This window comes from Pararge aegeria, chromosome 14 (assembly GCF_905163445.1).
Source record: "Pararge aegeria chromosome 14, ilParAegt1.1, whole genome shotgun sequence".
Lineage (NCBI taxonomy): Eukaryota > Metazoa > Arthropoda > Insecta > Lepidoptera > Nymphalidae > Pararge > Pararge aegeria.
The window spans coordinates 3,625,949-3,643,179 of NC_053193.1; the positions used below are offsets into that span (position 1 = coordinate 3,625,949).

At 37.8% G+C, this 17,231-nt stretch overlaps 1 protein-coding gene across 1 annotated transcript in view; it reads right to left on the minus strand.

Moving 5' to 3' along the window:
- Positions 1-17,231, minus strand: part of LOC120629209 (TATA-binding protein-associated factor 172) — a 57,803-nt gene that overhangs the window by 6,446 nt on the left and 34,126 nt on the right. The window contains exons 12-28 of the mRNA XM_039898068.1: positions 16,670-17,027; positions 15,481-15,636; positions 14,548-14,698; positions 13,214-13,299; positions 11,989-12,126; positions 11,325-11,470; positions 9,760-9,856; positions 8,829-8,971; positions 7,795-8,013; positions 6,893-7,017; positions 5,919-6,070; positions 5,023-5,170; positions 3,707-3,942; positions 2,576-2,708; positions 1,822-2,057; positions 1,187-1,367; positions 231-526 (exon numbers count right to left, since the gene is read on the minus strand). Of these exons, the coding sequence (XP_039754002.1) occupies positions 231-526; positions 1,187-1,367; positions 1,822-2,057; positions 2,576-2,708; positions 3,707-3,942; positions 5,023-5,170; positions 5,919-6,070; positions 6,893-7,017; positions 7,795-8,013; positions 8,829-8,971; positions 9,760-9,856; positions 11,325-11,470; positions 11,989-12,126; positions 13,214-13,299; positions 14,548-14,698; positions 15,481-15,636; positions 16,670-17,027 (3,001 nt within the window). The remainder of the gene's footprint in view (positions 1-230; positions 527-1,186; positions 1,368-1,821; positions 2,058-2,575; positions 2,709-3,706; positions 3,943-5,022; positions 5,171-5,918; positions 6,071-6,892; positions 7,018-7,794; positions 8,014-8,828; positions 8,972-9,759; positions 9,857-11,324; positions 11,471-11,988; positions 12,127-13,213; positions 13,300-14,547; positions 14,699-15,480; positions 15,637-16,669; positions 17,028-17,231) is intronic.

Sequence of the window (17,231 nt, forward strand, 5' to 3'; positions counted from 1 at the left end):
TGGCATTCCATTATAATACATTATGTACCTATCAAATTAATAAACAAAAAAAGGTTAACATGAGAAAATGTTGTGTCAATTCTAATGTACAGACATCTCGTAACTTAACTGTATTGATCGGTGTAAACCTAGTGCTATTATTTTTCATATAGAACTTAGTGAATATACTTTTAAATGTGGTGATATAGTATAGTTTTGATTTGCAAAATGTTATTTTTCTGGTCTCATACCTGAATTGGCGTTCCCGAGAGTATCAATCGATGGTTAGCGACGATTTGCTTGATGGCCTTGAAAGCCTTCGTCTTCCCATTCTTTATGACATGGCCCTCATCTAACACACAGTAGTTCCATTTAATGCTGCTAAAGAAGTCAATATCCTTCCGCACGATGTCGTATGACGCTACTATGAGATTGTAGAAGCGTACTTGAGCACGTAATTTTTCCCGTTCAGTGGGCGGACCCACGTACTGCAGCGGTGTTAGGTATTTGGTGGATATGAATTTGTTCACTTCGAACACCCAATGGCCTGTAAAAGATTTAAATTATATATATTTTTTACTTTTAGACTATTTTAAATGATACTGTCCAAAAGATTCATAATCCTTGTAATTAAATACAATTGCATCTTATTTTGATTTATATACTAAAACTGAAAAAACTGCTCGCTATCTAATTTTTTAAAATTGTGGAGAAGACGAGATGTTATGAGTTATATAAAGTATTAAACACAGGATTTCGTTCGCATGAATTCAGATAAACTCCGGTATTCTTTTAAAGTTTAAAGTTAAATATCTCCAAAATCGTTTCACAAGATAATGATGTCTCATCCTATTTTTAGAAGAAAGAGAAAATAAGTACACAAAATTATCTCGTGCCACATAGCCGCAGGGTCCTATTCATACTAAATTGTGTCAAGGTCGTTGACAAATAAATAAACAATCGAACAAGCATACACATTTTTTTACTAAAAAAAAAATACAGATACAGCTCTAACATCATATGCAAAATTAAAATCAAGTGACTCCTGTCATCTATTTATTAAATAGGAATTATGCGCGTATTGGTCATTTATCTTCAATAGGGTTTCTTCAAAGTCAAATGTTTGGAATTAGTTCATATGTAAAAATAAATATATTTCTTTTGACTTCTTAATTCGGTTACACGTTGTGTATGAAACCAGTCTTACCAGTAAGAGTTGGTGGGCAAACGACCAGCGACGGCATATGGGGATCGCAACGGATTCTGCGTTCGTAATGCGAACCAGCCACAACTACGATTGACTGCAGCGTTTTACCCAGACCCATATCATCACACAGTACCCCGTGAAGTTTGTATTCGTTCAGGAAGCGAAGCCAGTTCACACCCGCCTGAAACGTTTCCAAAATCATCACTTCTCTGCACCTTCCTATTAACAAGTATCTAGAGAAAGTGACATATTAGTAAAGAGTATAGAGTGAGTCAACATCTTTGTATACTCATTGAGATTACCGGCGCGCAAGCAAAGCCGACCTGGCTTGCGGCACTCAAAAAGAGAAATCTCCACAGGCACGGCATCTCCACTACACTCATTCGTTTCTCTGTCGAACGACCAAGTTGTTGCTGTATGTTAAACATACGAAACGGGAGAAAAACTTCACTATTGAAGACACTAAACACATCACTACGATATGGAATTTCGGCCACGGTTATCAATTTTCAAACCATGCGGGAGATATTGTGCGCAAGAGTGTGCGAAAATACAGGTGCACTTTCTATTCACTCGCTCTGATAGCCCGGTGGGACTGCATATCTGTCACGACCGAGAAGAGATGAAAAACTCACCTGCTGATAGCTCCTCAGTTCTGCAGACACCGGTATGGGGATACTGTAGTCTTTTATAGACTTTGGGTTGAAAAGTTGTTCAAGGAAGTGTTTGTCCCTCAGTTTCCTATCGCGCATTTCTTGGGAGAGGCCGGCAGGTTCCGGGACCGCTCCGTCCAAGGGCATCAGTTGTATGAGAGTGGCGAAACAACGTGTCGACATCATGCGGACGGCTTCGTTGTGGTCGCTCATGCGTCCTAACAAAAATAATTAATTTCAAATGCTGCCCGTACCCGCGTCAATATTATTGACGTGTGTGACCTTGTGTTAGAGGCGTATAAAAAAGTGGAAGTATTAGTTAAAAATACTGTCAATAATAATTACTGTCTGCGGGCAGCGAAAGCATCTGTAGAAGACTAGAGTACTACGATTACAAATAAATCATGTAATTATATTAACTTTATTATTTTTTACCGACAGTTACAAGACATTTCTTTTAACTGTCGGTAAAAACTGAGTAAGACTAAGCTTAATTTTCATAATATATTATGGATTTCTGCAAAGTAACGCCTGCTTCTACCCAACATTTCTTAATGTTTTTTTTTTATATCTAGCAACAAGAAACCATCGATTCAACGATAGTGATACTTTTTGCATAAACAGCGATTAAACACTGGTACTAAAGTAACTTGAGTATTCGATTTTTAAAAATACATATAAAAAATTACGCTTCTTTCTGTCTTTTGATTATTTCAGTACGGTTTTAAATTAATACCTAGCAACGGCACCACGAGCAGTACTATATAAGGTACAAGTTGCAGCTGTAGCGAGTCCACCACTCGCACGAGTGATTCCGCCGCGCCGCATCGCACCCGATCGTTTCGCATCTCCGATAGCGCTTCGATCAACTGTGAAAACAAATGAAAATCAAATAGTCTTCTCAAATTTTGTGTGAGTGAATAGGCATCTTATAGTCAAGCGCGTCCCGTCTTAGGCCACAACATCCATCAGGTGAGATTGTGGGCAAGCACTAGTCTATTATAGTTGCGCAACACAGCGCTGCAAAAGATACAATTTATTTAAAACTATTGCCTATTATAAGAGCAACACTTCGCAGGACATGCAAGGCACATGACCTTCAAGTAAATCAACAGCGGTACCTAAAAATTCGAAAACAAAATCAAAATTCATAATTCATTTATTTCAAGTAGGCCTGATATAAGCACTTTTGAAACGTCAAGTCTGTCTGATTGTAGTGACTCTACCACCGCTTCGGAAGGCGTACGAGCTCCACGTACGAGCTCTGTCACAAAAAGCTCTACGACCACTAAGATTATTATTTATATAAAATCGTATGAGCTAACGAATCAATACTAAAGCGTGTCTGTTTATTTGTTACCTATTATCGGCTAAACCACTGCATAGATATTGATAAAATGTGTAAATTTGTCAGATTTCATCTTGCAACCTGGGGATAGATATAAAACTTTTATTCCGGAATTGCAGCTACAAGGTAACGTTCCCGGCCATTTAAAAATTGAGCCTATAACGCGGTCCAGGTCCGCGGATTTTGAAGCTCCCTACAAAAGTGGATGTTGAAGTGACGATGATAATGATGGTGAGAGGCCTTTTTATCAAGAAAAATTAAAATTCAAAAATTCATTTATTAAAGTAAGCCTAATAATAGTGTCTGTTTGTAGTGACTCCACCACCGGTCCGGAAGAAACTCAGCAGTTGTTCTTTTCCAACATCAACTATTTATATTTTAACATTCATTTGGGAGATGAAAGAGGAGCCGGATGCTTCCAAGCAACCTTGTCCTTAAGAAATTCATCAATTGTAACGTAACCCTAAGTCCAGTTGTGGGCTGTAATAGGCTATGGATGAATGGATGACGATGACCCACCTCGTGAACTAACGTATCCATAACCGCATGGGTATCCCTCGCGGCCAATGCAGCTAACGCCCGCGCCGCCATATGCCGCAGGGCGGTGTACTTCGCCCTCGTTAGTGCGGCGCACGCGCACACGCCGCTAAGAAGCCTCGGCCATAAACCTTTGCCCACCGCTGCAGCTACCGCCTCCAAAACTTGCAACCGCGATATCAGTTCCTCTGCCGCTTCTTCTTCTAGAGATTCCAGCTCTGTTTGAAAACAAAATGCTTTATTGCTCAAGAGGTTTCCTTTATAGAATAAACGACCATACATAATATTAAGCGATCATTAGAAACTAAAAAGTTTATGCTAGTTTGGAGAATTCACTGAAATAAACCATCCCAATTGACAATTGGTCCTAAAGAATTTAGTTTTGTTTAAGGACTATTAAAAGCAGGTCATTATAACTCTCAATGTGCAAAGAATACGTATTGCAACGCGTTTATATTTCTTAACGCCACTTTTGTAGATAACGTGGTAATCATTATCAAAAGGCATAATGGCAGTCACAAAGAATCGCTAAAATATTGTATTAATATTAATGCTTCATGAGGAAAACATTTTTTTTCATATATTCTTAGTGAGATTGTTATTTATTTTAATAAATAAAACTCTAGCGCGCCGCCATGACAGGTGAAACGCCGAATGACGTCACATCTATTTAAACATAATTTTGTACCGATAGAACTTCAAAAATCACTGAGTATACAAGTATTTTGTGATACTATCAGTTTTTCAGTTCATGTGTTATCAATGCTAAAATCAATAATATTTAGATTTGGAAGAAGGACTTTCTATGTAACTCTAATTGGCATATATCTTCACGAGTGCGGCAATGACGCAGCGAGCGCTTTCGCGAGAAATAATTAATTTAATATTATTTGAAATTAATTTCAACAAAACCTATGCAAAAATAAGATATTTTTTGGATATAGTAGATATTTGTGAAATTTAAGCTTAATTTGCTATAAAAGCAGGAGAATCTGTATGTAGTAATTTATAATTTCTTCAATACTTATACTTATACAGATACAAGAAATTATACCAAACAGATATTAAGAAACGACAAAAACAACAACATCATCAATAAAGACAACATCCCATGAGGATGCTCTGGTTTCGGAGCGCAACGTGCATAGAGGGTGCATTGCCAAAGATCTGTTAGTTCCGTCGTGACCACGATCCATGAAACTGTCGAAATGTGACGGTCGAAATATCAACAAATACCAAAATATTATCATGGGATGTACCCGTTGAACTATGTTTAAGACATATCTTTATTTACTTACCATTGTCAGTCATCACTTTCTCCAAAGGTTGAGTGATAAACTCCCACATCTTCGGTAATTTCTCCGGCAGCCTGTCACCGAAATACTCCGTAAGACTAGTTAAAGCCATCGTTGCGCCTCTCCTTTGGATCCTAAGCAACTTTCGAGCCTGTTGAAATAAATAAACCGGTGTACAGAATACACGACTAAATTTCTTCTTCAAGCGGCGCAAGTTTATAAAATCTCGTAGCTTTTGAAACCTCTTACTCAAACTAGAAATTAATTTAAAATTCACATTTTACTAGAAGGCACTTTTGATGCAAAACTACATTTTTTTTTACCTTTGATAGCAGTGGCGTGCACAGAGGGTATGCACAGGGTATGCAGATGTTATAAAATGAAGAAAATCTCCAGTACGAGTTATAAAAAACTTAAGGTTAGGCATTTAATTGTTATGAAAGGCCTACCCTTAAGTATTTATAACTCTTACTGGAGATTTTCTTCATTTTTTATCATCTGCATACCCTGTGCATATCCCCTCTATGCATACCACTGATTGATAGTGATAGTGAGATGATAGTGATAACTAGTTACGTTAACAGCTCCGTACAACTATGGATTGCGACTACCGGGATCCGATACCCGGGTCGGATTATGAATTGTCCCGTTCTCTGTTTCTAAAGTCATTAAAAAATTATAGTACCATACATGGATAATTAGCGGTTCCCAGCTATCCCCGTACTTTGGAGAGTAAGCTAAGCCGTCAGTGCCGGTTGTTTTCACTAAAATGCGGTAATAATAGTTGAAGCCCACCAACCCACATTGGAGCAGCGTGGTGGGTCTATGCTCCAAAACCCTTGTTATGTGACACAAAGGTGGAGGCCGGTGTCTGTGCTTAAAGCAGAAACATAACTCACCTCGTCCTCGTTAGGGAACAGTTGATCAAGGCCGAGTTCTCCATGATTGTGTTGCTGCGTATGGGCGGCTGGCGGTCTGCCACGGCGCGGCACCACTCGCTCCGCGCTCCGGTATTGCTCGCGGAGTGTTATGATGCCGTCGTATTTATCCACTGGAAACAAAATGTGTTTCAAATTGAATTCTAATAAGCCACAAAAAGTGAAAACCGTTTTTTATTTAAATTATATTAACGTTTGTATAATAGTATAGTGATATAGAAACTCATTTGTAATGAATGGAAAGTGAAGAAATAATTATTATATGTCAACGACGTATTTGATGTTAATTACAATAATTATAGGATTATAAACTATTATCACAGCTAGGAACACAATCCACCGTGTTAAAGGACAATACACACGTTAAAGCACGTGTGTGTGGCAGCACTAGGTATTGCAACACAGGTGGAGGGGGCCCATTGACCACAATGGCGCAATTTACGTTTTAATTACTACAAATGTTTTTTTTTCTACTCTTTTTCTTTATATTTCTATGTTGTAACAATAAAAAGCTTTTATTAGTATTATTGTGTCCGTATATTATTATTATTATTATTAATTCCGCGAACCGCAATAACCGCACGCAACACGCAACTCGGACAAACCACCTGTTTTTATGACACGACTGACAGCATTGCGCGTGTTCCGCACGTGGGAACACAAAGACGAAGTAATATTTATTGAGAATTACTATCGAATCAATTTGAAGTCGAAAAATTTAAATTTACAATCGAAAAAATTTGAAAAAATTCGATTATACATATGATGGAAGCCACAGGGAACTCCAAAATGAATAATATAATAATTGCGTATTACTAGCATGCAAATCTATGAAAATCCGGGCGGTGTGGCAGTATTAACACGCATTCGTAACGCACACTACATGCACACGCAAGTGGTGTGTGTAACCCTTACAGATGAAGAAATTTACTTACAGGTAGGTCCATGACTAGTTTGTGTTTCATTTTTACTCTCCGTGCCGCTGTCGCCGCTGCCGGAATCGCCATTGCCTTCTTGGGCGTTTTCGAGCGAAATACGCGGCGTGAACTCAGGATCACATCTGTACATACATTACACAAGTTATTTTAGAGGGATCATGAGCGAAGGTAAAACTATATACACGTCTGCGCAGACGCAAGTTAGATACCTGCGTCTGCGCAGGCGTCTAACCAATCACAAGACTGTTGCTCGAACTGGCGCGTCTTATAATTGGTAGCAAATAGAACGCAATTCGACACGTGTCCGCGTATGCAGAACGGCTGGGTTTTCACTTCATTTAAGCCATTTAATTTATTTCCGTGTTTTAATACCCTATATTATACAGCAGTTGCATAAATAACTAGAATGCTACTGTTAGGTATTAAAACACTAACGCGATAAACCCACATTAGTGTTTTGATACGCTTTATTTTATAACAGTTGCATAAATAACTTTTCGTTCCCGTTGTTTAAACGTATTAGCCGAAAATTGTAAGTAAGTTAAACTACTTAATCCTTTTTGCTAATCTAAATAGTTTGTGAACACAATCACGCATAAGAGGCTAAAATGATTTGTATAAAAGTAGGCACATAGACCATTATTCGTTAGTTGAATAGAAAACTGTTTTCTCCAATACAATAAAATTTTGTTACTGCGTGAGAGCAAATATTATAGAATAAATATATATAACAAAGCAGAGAAGAACAAAAAAGCAGAATTTTCATAAAGCGACTGAATTAATTGATACAAATTACACACAAGACGCTTCATTTTAAATTGATTAAGGTATCGCTGCTAACGTAAAAGTTGATTAAATCTTGCCAGGGACAATTCAAGACGAGTCAAGATTTGACTTACCTAAGGAACGCCTTCAGGTTGACTAGCACTTTATTATTGGGACCAGATTGCCTATTGACAAGTTGAGCCAATAGAGCAGCTAATGTCCTCGCCGAGGCTCTCTGCAACTCCTCTGAAGCCTCTTTCTTGATGCTCTCCATCAGAGGACGCACCACCGGGTTGAGTCGCTCCGGTAGCGCAGCCAGTTGAGCCACCGCACTGCTTAACGCTGCTTGGACACTGCAGTAAAGTGTTTTATTGTTATATTTTTGGTTTATCGGAAAACCAGCAGCTTTAAATACGGTAATATTTATTCATTGGTGAAAATAAAGATAAATAAATAAATAAATATACTACGACAATACACACACCGCCATCTAGTCCCAAAGTAAGCGTAGCTTGTGATATGGGTACTAAGATAACTGATGAATATTTTTATGAAAAATATAAATACTTATAATATACATATAAACACCCAGACACTAAAAACATTCATGTTCTTCACACAAACATTTTCCAGTTGTGGGAATCGAACCCACGGCCTTGGACTCAGAAAGCAGGGTCGCTGCCCAATGCGCCAATCGGCCGTCGGATGTTGACGGATTCACAGGAAATAATTTCGCATTAAGCCAGTGTTGTAGACTGGGGCCTTCTTATTCTGAGAGGAGACTTGCCATGCAGTGGATGTAACGATAACTAAATTACGTTCCGATTTAACCTTACATAATATTTCGAAACTGGCTTGAAGCACGGCTAGGAGACAACCAAAATTTCCTCCTATTATACCATTCACAAGGGATAAAATTATCATGTCCACCTGCCAAAGCACGGCAACAAGAAACCGTCGAGAACTGAGAAGGTACCATTGTAATAGTACACGTATATAATTTTTATATTATTTCTCGTGTGCCCATGCTTGGAGAGTGGATTTAAATGAGGGAGAAGGTAAATATTTTGTCCCTTCCCCGTGGAGATAATACCTTATGCCAACTTGTCCACCTATCTTATATATTCTGTGTGATTTAGTTATAGTGGACTGTACATGTTACACTTACGAGACGTTAAGCGTGGCCTGTTCAAGCGTGCAATTGGCGACCGCAGAATGTAATGCAGCGCGGCGCTCCTCCAATGACGGCGCCGCTCGCTTGATCTTCATCGCCGCCACCAATGGCTGCGTTGCTGTCGTCATTGCTGATACCTGCAGTCATACAGTTTATTGCATGTAAATAACCTGACCTTGTACGAATTCAGCTAGCAATATATCGATCTTTTAAATAGCGTTAGTGAGCGGGTCAAAATGGCAGATGTTAAATCGCTTAAAACAATGAACTTAAAATTTAAGCATAAATTCAAGCATAGAGTTATTAGGGTATTTTCAATCCGTGATAAAAGTTCTTCTTATATAGTCATTTTTATTTATTTCTGCTTAAACTTTCAATTCATAAAACAAAACACACATAAACTCTATTAGTATATTTTTAATCTGTACCAAAGGTTCGTCTTGTATGACAATGAAGTAGTTTTTATTTCTTTCTATTTTATGTTCTTACCTATTTATAAGTTGAAATAGTTTTAGCATCTAAATATATTAGTACGTTATTATAAAACATCCAATCCCGTCAACAAACTGTTCTACAGTTTGACGGGATGTTTTTAAAATTACTACTTACTGTAAAATAAAAAAATAAAAAAAAATCTCAGGTCTATTCTGGATTGGTGATAGTTACGGGGTCACCCCACAAAGCTGTACCGATGTGTTTTTCTAATATTGCATTATCGCCAGTGGCGTGCACTGGGTTTCTTACCAAGGTATGCATACAGTAGGAGAATTGCATGAGACGGCAAAAATTCCACTCCAATACGACTTATGTAAAATAATTTGGGTATGCAGTTGTTTTGTGCATGCATGAAGTGCACGCCACTGATTACGCTAACTTCTTATGTCGAAAACACTTGTATTATCATCTATAATAGAATTTTGTTTACCTGTTCGAGCCGTACTATATTATTGAACTCTTCATTATCTATGGGTAGCTTGTAATGCTTCATCATGGCTAACAAATCTCGAGCTTCTTGTAATATCCTGGAAAAGTAATTTGCAACTCAGAATCTCTTAAAATAATTCCTAAGCTACCGAAATTGAAATAACAAGTTATGGCATCTTTTAATACCCCAAAAATTTTATAACATAACACATACACAAACACGTACTCACACTCACTCACTCTCTCTCTCTCTCTCTCTCTCTCTCTCTCTCTCTCTCTCTCTCTCTCACACACACACACACACACACACACACACACACACACACTTTACTAACTATTTTTTTTATTTCCTTTTTTTTCTTTTAAGTTACAATTAAAGCGAGGGCGAGGGCTGGTTATCCTTAACATAGATAAAATCTAGCTAGGGTAGCCAGTTCGTCAACTCATTATATGTGCAATTTTGTAAATATTATTATTATTATTAATACCATAAAAACAGTTCCTTAGCAGTTTAACTCATAAGAGTGCTTGCATTTCCCTGACCAGAAGAAACAAGTTTTCACACAATAAAGTGTTTATAAAGTGCCAATTTTGTTGTACTTGAATGTCTAAACTGAAGTTAATTTACAGGTCTTAATATAATGCTATCCTTTTTCTGGAGATGCAGTGTGAAAAGGATAGCAGTAATTTTAGATTTAAGCCTTATTACAGCGATACGTTACATCGTCGCAGCTGAGCTCTATCCAGAAGCTGAACAGGACGTCTAGGTGCTTCTGATTTATCTGTGATTTTTATTTCGGTACTTTCTGTTTATTTTGTTATTACTTGTTATTTAAATGTAACTTCTCCCATTTTCGTCGTTTGAAAATTGTTAAAATGATTAACGACAAATTGTTGCACGCGAATCTTGGCATGATATGGGACAATTATAAAAAATAATTAACACCTATGTAAATATGTTGCATGTACCATATTCCAGCAAAATAAAAATTGATTGATTCAGGGAGTGATTCTGAAGAACCGAGGTATAATGCGAATTGTCCTACTCCTCTGCATATGAACATTACATATATGAATAGCGGCGATAGCTTAATTTAATATAATAATATATAATAATAAATTTCGGGGGGCTGAGTTCGAGTCCCAACTAAGTTACGTGCGTTTTAAGCAATAAAAGTATCACTTGTTTCAGCGGTGAAGGAAAACATCGTGAGGAAACCTGCATGCCTGAGAATTCTCCATAATGTTAAAGTCCACCAATATGCATTGGGCTAGCGTGGTGGACTACCTACTGCCTAAAACCTTAATTGTGGGAGGAGACCCGTGCCCTGTAGTGGGCCGGTAATGGGGTGATACGATGATGATGCTTACGTATATCAGCGTACATCTGGATAACTCGAAACTGGGAACTAATGCAAAAGAATTACACAGTTGTACCTTTTATGTCCAACGACTAATTTGACCACAGTTTGTTTTTCGGTGCGTGTCCCCAACGACCTTCGTTTGTCTTCAGACCGGCCTTCACGGTTTGTCGATGAAAAAAATAATGGTCATTTTTCTGCTCACCTATTACAGTTGAGTGCGACCTCGTCGTAGTATAGATACTGGTTTAGTGACGTGTGCAGTGTCGTGACGAGCATCGACGGCGCCATCTTTGATAATAATTCGCTTTGCTGTTCCTCTGTGTCGTCTTCCTTTTTACTTTCTTTTTCCTGTAAAATTCATTGAAACCGCTGAATAATCTTTATATATAATCGTCTTTTCTTCGACTTCAGACTCTCTTGAAACGTCAAGTATGTCCGTCTACGTATTTATTAATTAATATATATACTATATACTACGACGGTAAATTAATGGCCATCTAGCCCCAAAGTAAACGTAGCTTGTGTTATTGGTACTAAGATGTCTGATAAATATTTTTATGAATAATATAAAAAAATACTTATAATATACATATTATAAACACCCGAACACTGAAAAACATCACACAATCATTTTTCAGTTGCGGGAATCGAACCCACGGCGTTGGTCTCAGAAAGCATGGTTACTGCAATGCGCCATTCGGCCGTCACTAATTATTAAAAATCACTAATTAGTTTTGGTTTTCCCTTTTTTGTTTTTAATATTAGCGTATTTATGCCATTAGGTAAAGCCTGTAAAGATAAATGAAGTTTTGTAAATAAACAATCATATTTTTTTTGTTTTTTTTAAACTTTTAGTCTTGCTATACCTCAGATGTAACGCCATTGGTGAGCACGGGTGGCGGATAGAGCCGGTATTGGACGGTGTGTCGCGCCCACGACGATATCACTAGACCGGCAACCAGCCGCTGTAGAGCGCTGCCCGATCTCAGGTACACTACCATAACCTGCGACAGATTTAACAATCGGTTAGATTAAGTGTTTTTTTTTATTCTCCTGATGTGTGCGTTTTTTTTTATTTCACCTGCACGGCTAGCATGGGCAGGAGACAATTATATCCCCGGGAGAAGGATAAAAAGTATCTTCTCCCACAGCTTTATCAACTCTCAGAGCACTGGCGCACAAGTAGAAATAATATCCAAATAATATATGTGTATTAAAAAACGAGGGTTAACTTCTCCTATTCCATGTTCCCGTGCTTTAGCAAGTGAACACGTTCATTATATCCCTTGTCGGGGGATATAATCGGGGGACATAATTTTTGTCTCCTGACCGTGCTAGCCCTGCTGATGGTACGTGGAAAACAATCATTGATAAACTGAGAAACACTTCGCAGGGCATGCAAGGCACACGTCATGCATCGTACCGCCCTGTATCTTTCAACCATAGCAAGTATGATAACATTAACAAAGAATCGCTAAAATATTGCGTAATTTAAAATTAAAAGCGAATTTTTAATTGTATGAGAAGTGAGATTGGATTTATTTCCAATAAATAAAACTGCTATATCTAGCAATCCGCCATGACAGGTGAAACTTTTGTGCCGCTTTAACTTTTTTGTTATCAATACCAAAATCAATGATCTTTAGCTACAGAACAAGGTCTACTAAATTAATCTTTGCAAAACTAAGGTATTTTTTGGATATAGTGTTTTTGGATACTTCCGAACAACATAGGGCAGTTTTTTACCAATGATGGTAGTGCTTCCCCAGACGAGCTCTGTCACAAAAAGCTGTACTACTACTACCTGATTAAACATGATTCCTTAGATGATTTTGTGTGCATTTCTCCACACCGCACTTGTTACACATACGAAGCGGAGGTGGAAGTCAAAAGCACTTAGAATGGAAATAGAATAGCGAGTAATAAATATTAGGACGCGTTTGGAACCCTCGTAGCTTTAATTTTAAGTTTATGAATATGGTTGTCGTCATCATCTCACTACCGTGTAATTCTTATTTAATGTACGCATCAAAAGTGCCACCTGTGGGCCTAATTGAATAAAGATATTTTTGACTTTGACTCCACACTTACCTTAACATAGCAATCGATAGGACTTTCGTCTTCTGCTTTGTATTCAATGCCGGGTGCCGGCTGGACTAGATAACACGATAAATAACCTGCAACATTTGATCATTATCATCATCTATTTTTTTTTTATTATTGGCAACACCAGGTTAACAGAAAAAAGTTTACAGAAAATATTACAAAGGTATGTGTTTAGCATACTGTAAACCCACATATCGGTTGCCAAAGCTTGCATTATGTAATAGTGTATCGGTAGGTAACAACAATAGTAAACAAGTATGAAGTTAAAGCGTCAACAGAAATAACAGTGGCTCTAACATAGTAAATCAGATTTATTTGTACACCACAAAAAGAAAAAAAAAACAACTGACACAACAAAAGGGGAACCTAAAAAGAAGGATACAAAAGGCGGCCTTATCGCATAGTAGCGATCTCTTCCAGGCAACCTTAGGATTAGCAAAACCAAGAGAAACCGATTGGAGGGACTTATTATTATTACATACATACTATTATTACGAATAATGACACACTAATACTTACACAGATAAAATAATAATTATAAATAAAAAAAATAATAAACTAATGCATATATACTATCTCTCTCTCTCTCTCTACGTCGTGTTCCTCGTTGCTGAGGGTCGTGACCCCTTCCACTTACAACTTTTTGGACGATTTTGTGCCATTTGACTCTGCTTTGACTTTTGAGCAACGTTTAAAGCCGTATGCACTTTGGTGTCGAGAGCAGTGCGGATTTGATCCGACCAACAAAACGGGCTACGTCCTCGAGGTCTCTTTCCTTCCACTTTGCCAGTGTCTATCTACCACTATCTTTTCAAGATTGTCTCCATCTCTTCTGGCAATGTGACCGAAGTACTCGAGAATCCTCTTAAGACAGGTGGTTGATAGCCTTCTTGTAATTTTAAGCTGTCTCAAAATCGATGCGTTGGTCCTGTGTGCCGTCCACGGGATGCGGAACATTCTCCTCCAGCGCCACATCTCAAAAGCGTCAATACGTTGTCTATCAGCTGCTTTAATGGTCCATGTCTCAGCTGCATACGTAAATATAGGAAAAATAAGTTCGCGGACCAGACGCACTTTTGTCTTGATTGAGATATTTATTAATATATACTATATAACATACACAATAAACAAAAAGTAAAAAAAAAAACATCATCTAATAGACTCATTACCGGCCTACTAAATGGCACGGATCTTCGAATCGTTAGCCTACGTAAAACCTGTAACATACATTTAAGAATGAAAATAATAAATAAAAAGTTTGACCGATGTGTACAAGTTATAAAAGTAGCCTTAATAAAATCTAGTAATCTAGTACTTACCTAAAATCTCTGCAGCGAGACATCTCGCCCGTGTGACCGCTGCGTCCCTCAACGCAGCTGGCTGGGACTCGTTGCCGCCGAGGTACCACTTCTGACCTGGACGCGGCTCATCGTCGTTGCCGCTGGGGCCGCTGGAACGACCGCGTCGCTCCTGACGGGCACACAACACTGTCAATATGGTATTGAGTAGAAGCAGACGTTACTTTGCGGAATTCCATGATATACAATGATTCCATTGTCTGTCAAAATAACAACAACTGTTTCTGATAAGTTGTCGTTCAAACTTTCTCCTCTTTCCTACAAAATAGAGTATAAAGCGCCCTCAATAAATGGGCTTTGATAAAAAGCAATATCAACCATAATCGAGGAACATTCAATTAATAATTATAATCTAATTATAGTTTCCTTTTTATAATATTATAAAAGGTAATTTTAACAGGATATTTAATATCTTAGCTGTACTAACAAGTTAATGTTTGTATCGTGTTAGCACCACTTCCACTTTTTTATCGACTTCGCACACTCAGGTTGGCTTTAAAAGATCACTTTTAGTGATAAGGCCGCCTTTGCACTCTAGCACTAAGTACTATTACAGTTTTCCCTGTGTTTTTCCTATTGTGTTGTGTTGCAATAAAGTTTTTCTATTCTATTCTATTTCTATTCTTCATTGGTTGACAGTTCATGAAATCTGGGTTATTGGTCTATGGATAAGATCCAGTAGTGCCAAGTTTATAAAAGATAAGGGCGAAACGTGACATTAAATAATTTTTTTAAATACATATCGCAAATTGATTACTTCTTTCCATTCAAGTAACTTATACTCTAAACCTTCGTGGTCTAATCTCTTCTAGTGTTTGTATTCTCATTGCCAACTAGTAAAGAATAAGGAATGTTGGTGTTACAGTGCAATCAATTTTATTTTGCGGGCATCACCTTCGGTTCTGGAGGTGGGGGCGGGCTCAGCAGCAACGAGGCGTCTAGAGGCATTCGCGCCGGTTGCATTGCCAGACACAGCCATAGCGCTAGTATAGGACACGCTGCTACCAGGATCATACCCAGTGGCGCATGTTGTAGTAAATTTTGCCACACCTATAAACAGTAGGACATATTAAATTTTTAATCACAAGTCAAATTACTTGTTTTTATCTTAAATAAAACAGTCTATTGGGTAAACTTGATAAAATCCAAGACACATCGATCGATTCCCTCCGACATGGGCCACGTATAAGTTATCATAAGTTTCCCTTACAAACTTTTATCCGCGTGGTCGTGTCTATTCGGTTTCACTAGGCGTTCTTTCAGACTTATTTTCTGGTTGCTATCACACATTTTTTTCCAGTATTATTTGATTTCTTACAATCATAAGTAGATAGGTATACATAGGTGACTTGATGTCCTGAAACTCCATTGAGTTTGTATGGACATTGCACAATCCTCTAATGTTATACAAAATTTTAGAATTTAAGCGGGTAGGTGAAAATCCCAAGCGTGATTTGAAGTAGCTTTTAACCTTCCCAAAGAATCTATTAAATGCAAAAAGAATTTATTCAAATCCACCTGGTAGTTAAAGAGATAAAAGCAAAGTCGAATTTAATTAGTATAGATAGATGCACAAGAGCACAATTATAATATTTATTTAAATATTGAAGGCTAAATTGACGGCCGTTTGGCGCAGCGGACAGCGACCCTGCCTTCTGAGCCCAATGCCGTGGGTTCGATTCCCACAACTGGAAAATGTTTGTGTGATGAATATGAATGTTTTTCAGTGTCTGGGTGTTTATATGTTTATTATAAGTATTTTTGTATATTATTCATAAAAATATTCACCAATCATGTTAGTGTCCATAACACAAGCTACGCTTACTTTAGGTTTAGATGGCGAATGGTGTATTATAGAAGTATATTTATTTATTTATAAAATAAACCAATTGTACACCCGTAAGTATGTGTCTGTGGTAACCAAACTAATACATAGGCCAGATTGACTCCGAACTTATTTATTTCAACACTAATAACCTAAGACAGGTTCTCAAGTATTTAGGCTTACAGCAACAATATCAAAAGGGAGTAAAACCATATTGTTACCCGGTTATTACAAGTTCTTAAGTCACCAAAAACTCACCTGCACAGCAATTTCTTGTATTTCAGGAACATGCTCAAAAAGCACCCTTTGGTATATGTGTCGCATCGCCACCTGCAACAACTCGGGCGTCCACATCAGGTATTGGCTCACTTCACCGTTGCACTTCACATCACCACTTTTCACTTCACTTTCACTATTATCGTCACAGGTCACTTTTGAATTACAATTATTATCACTTTCTATATTATTATTGCGGTTCGTATTGCCGTTTATTTCTGAGGTAACGAGCGGTCGAGTGAGGGTACGCAGGGTTTGTAAAGTCGCTTTGCGTACAGAGCTGGCAGAGTGGTCAAGGTACGGCCACAATCTTGGCAGAACGTCCGTCAAATCGATGGGACTGAGAACAAAAACATAAAAGATGATAAAAAAAATTTAACCCGACAATATAACGCAAGAGATCCGTACTACTATTTATTTATTTTTTCCCGCTAGGGGCGCTGGCAATTGAAGTGAACTAATTCGAGCTTCGTTCATCGGCGGATCTGTAGCCTAAAAATGAGATTTGCTCGCTCGCAATTGTTTTAAAGTATTAAACTCTGTA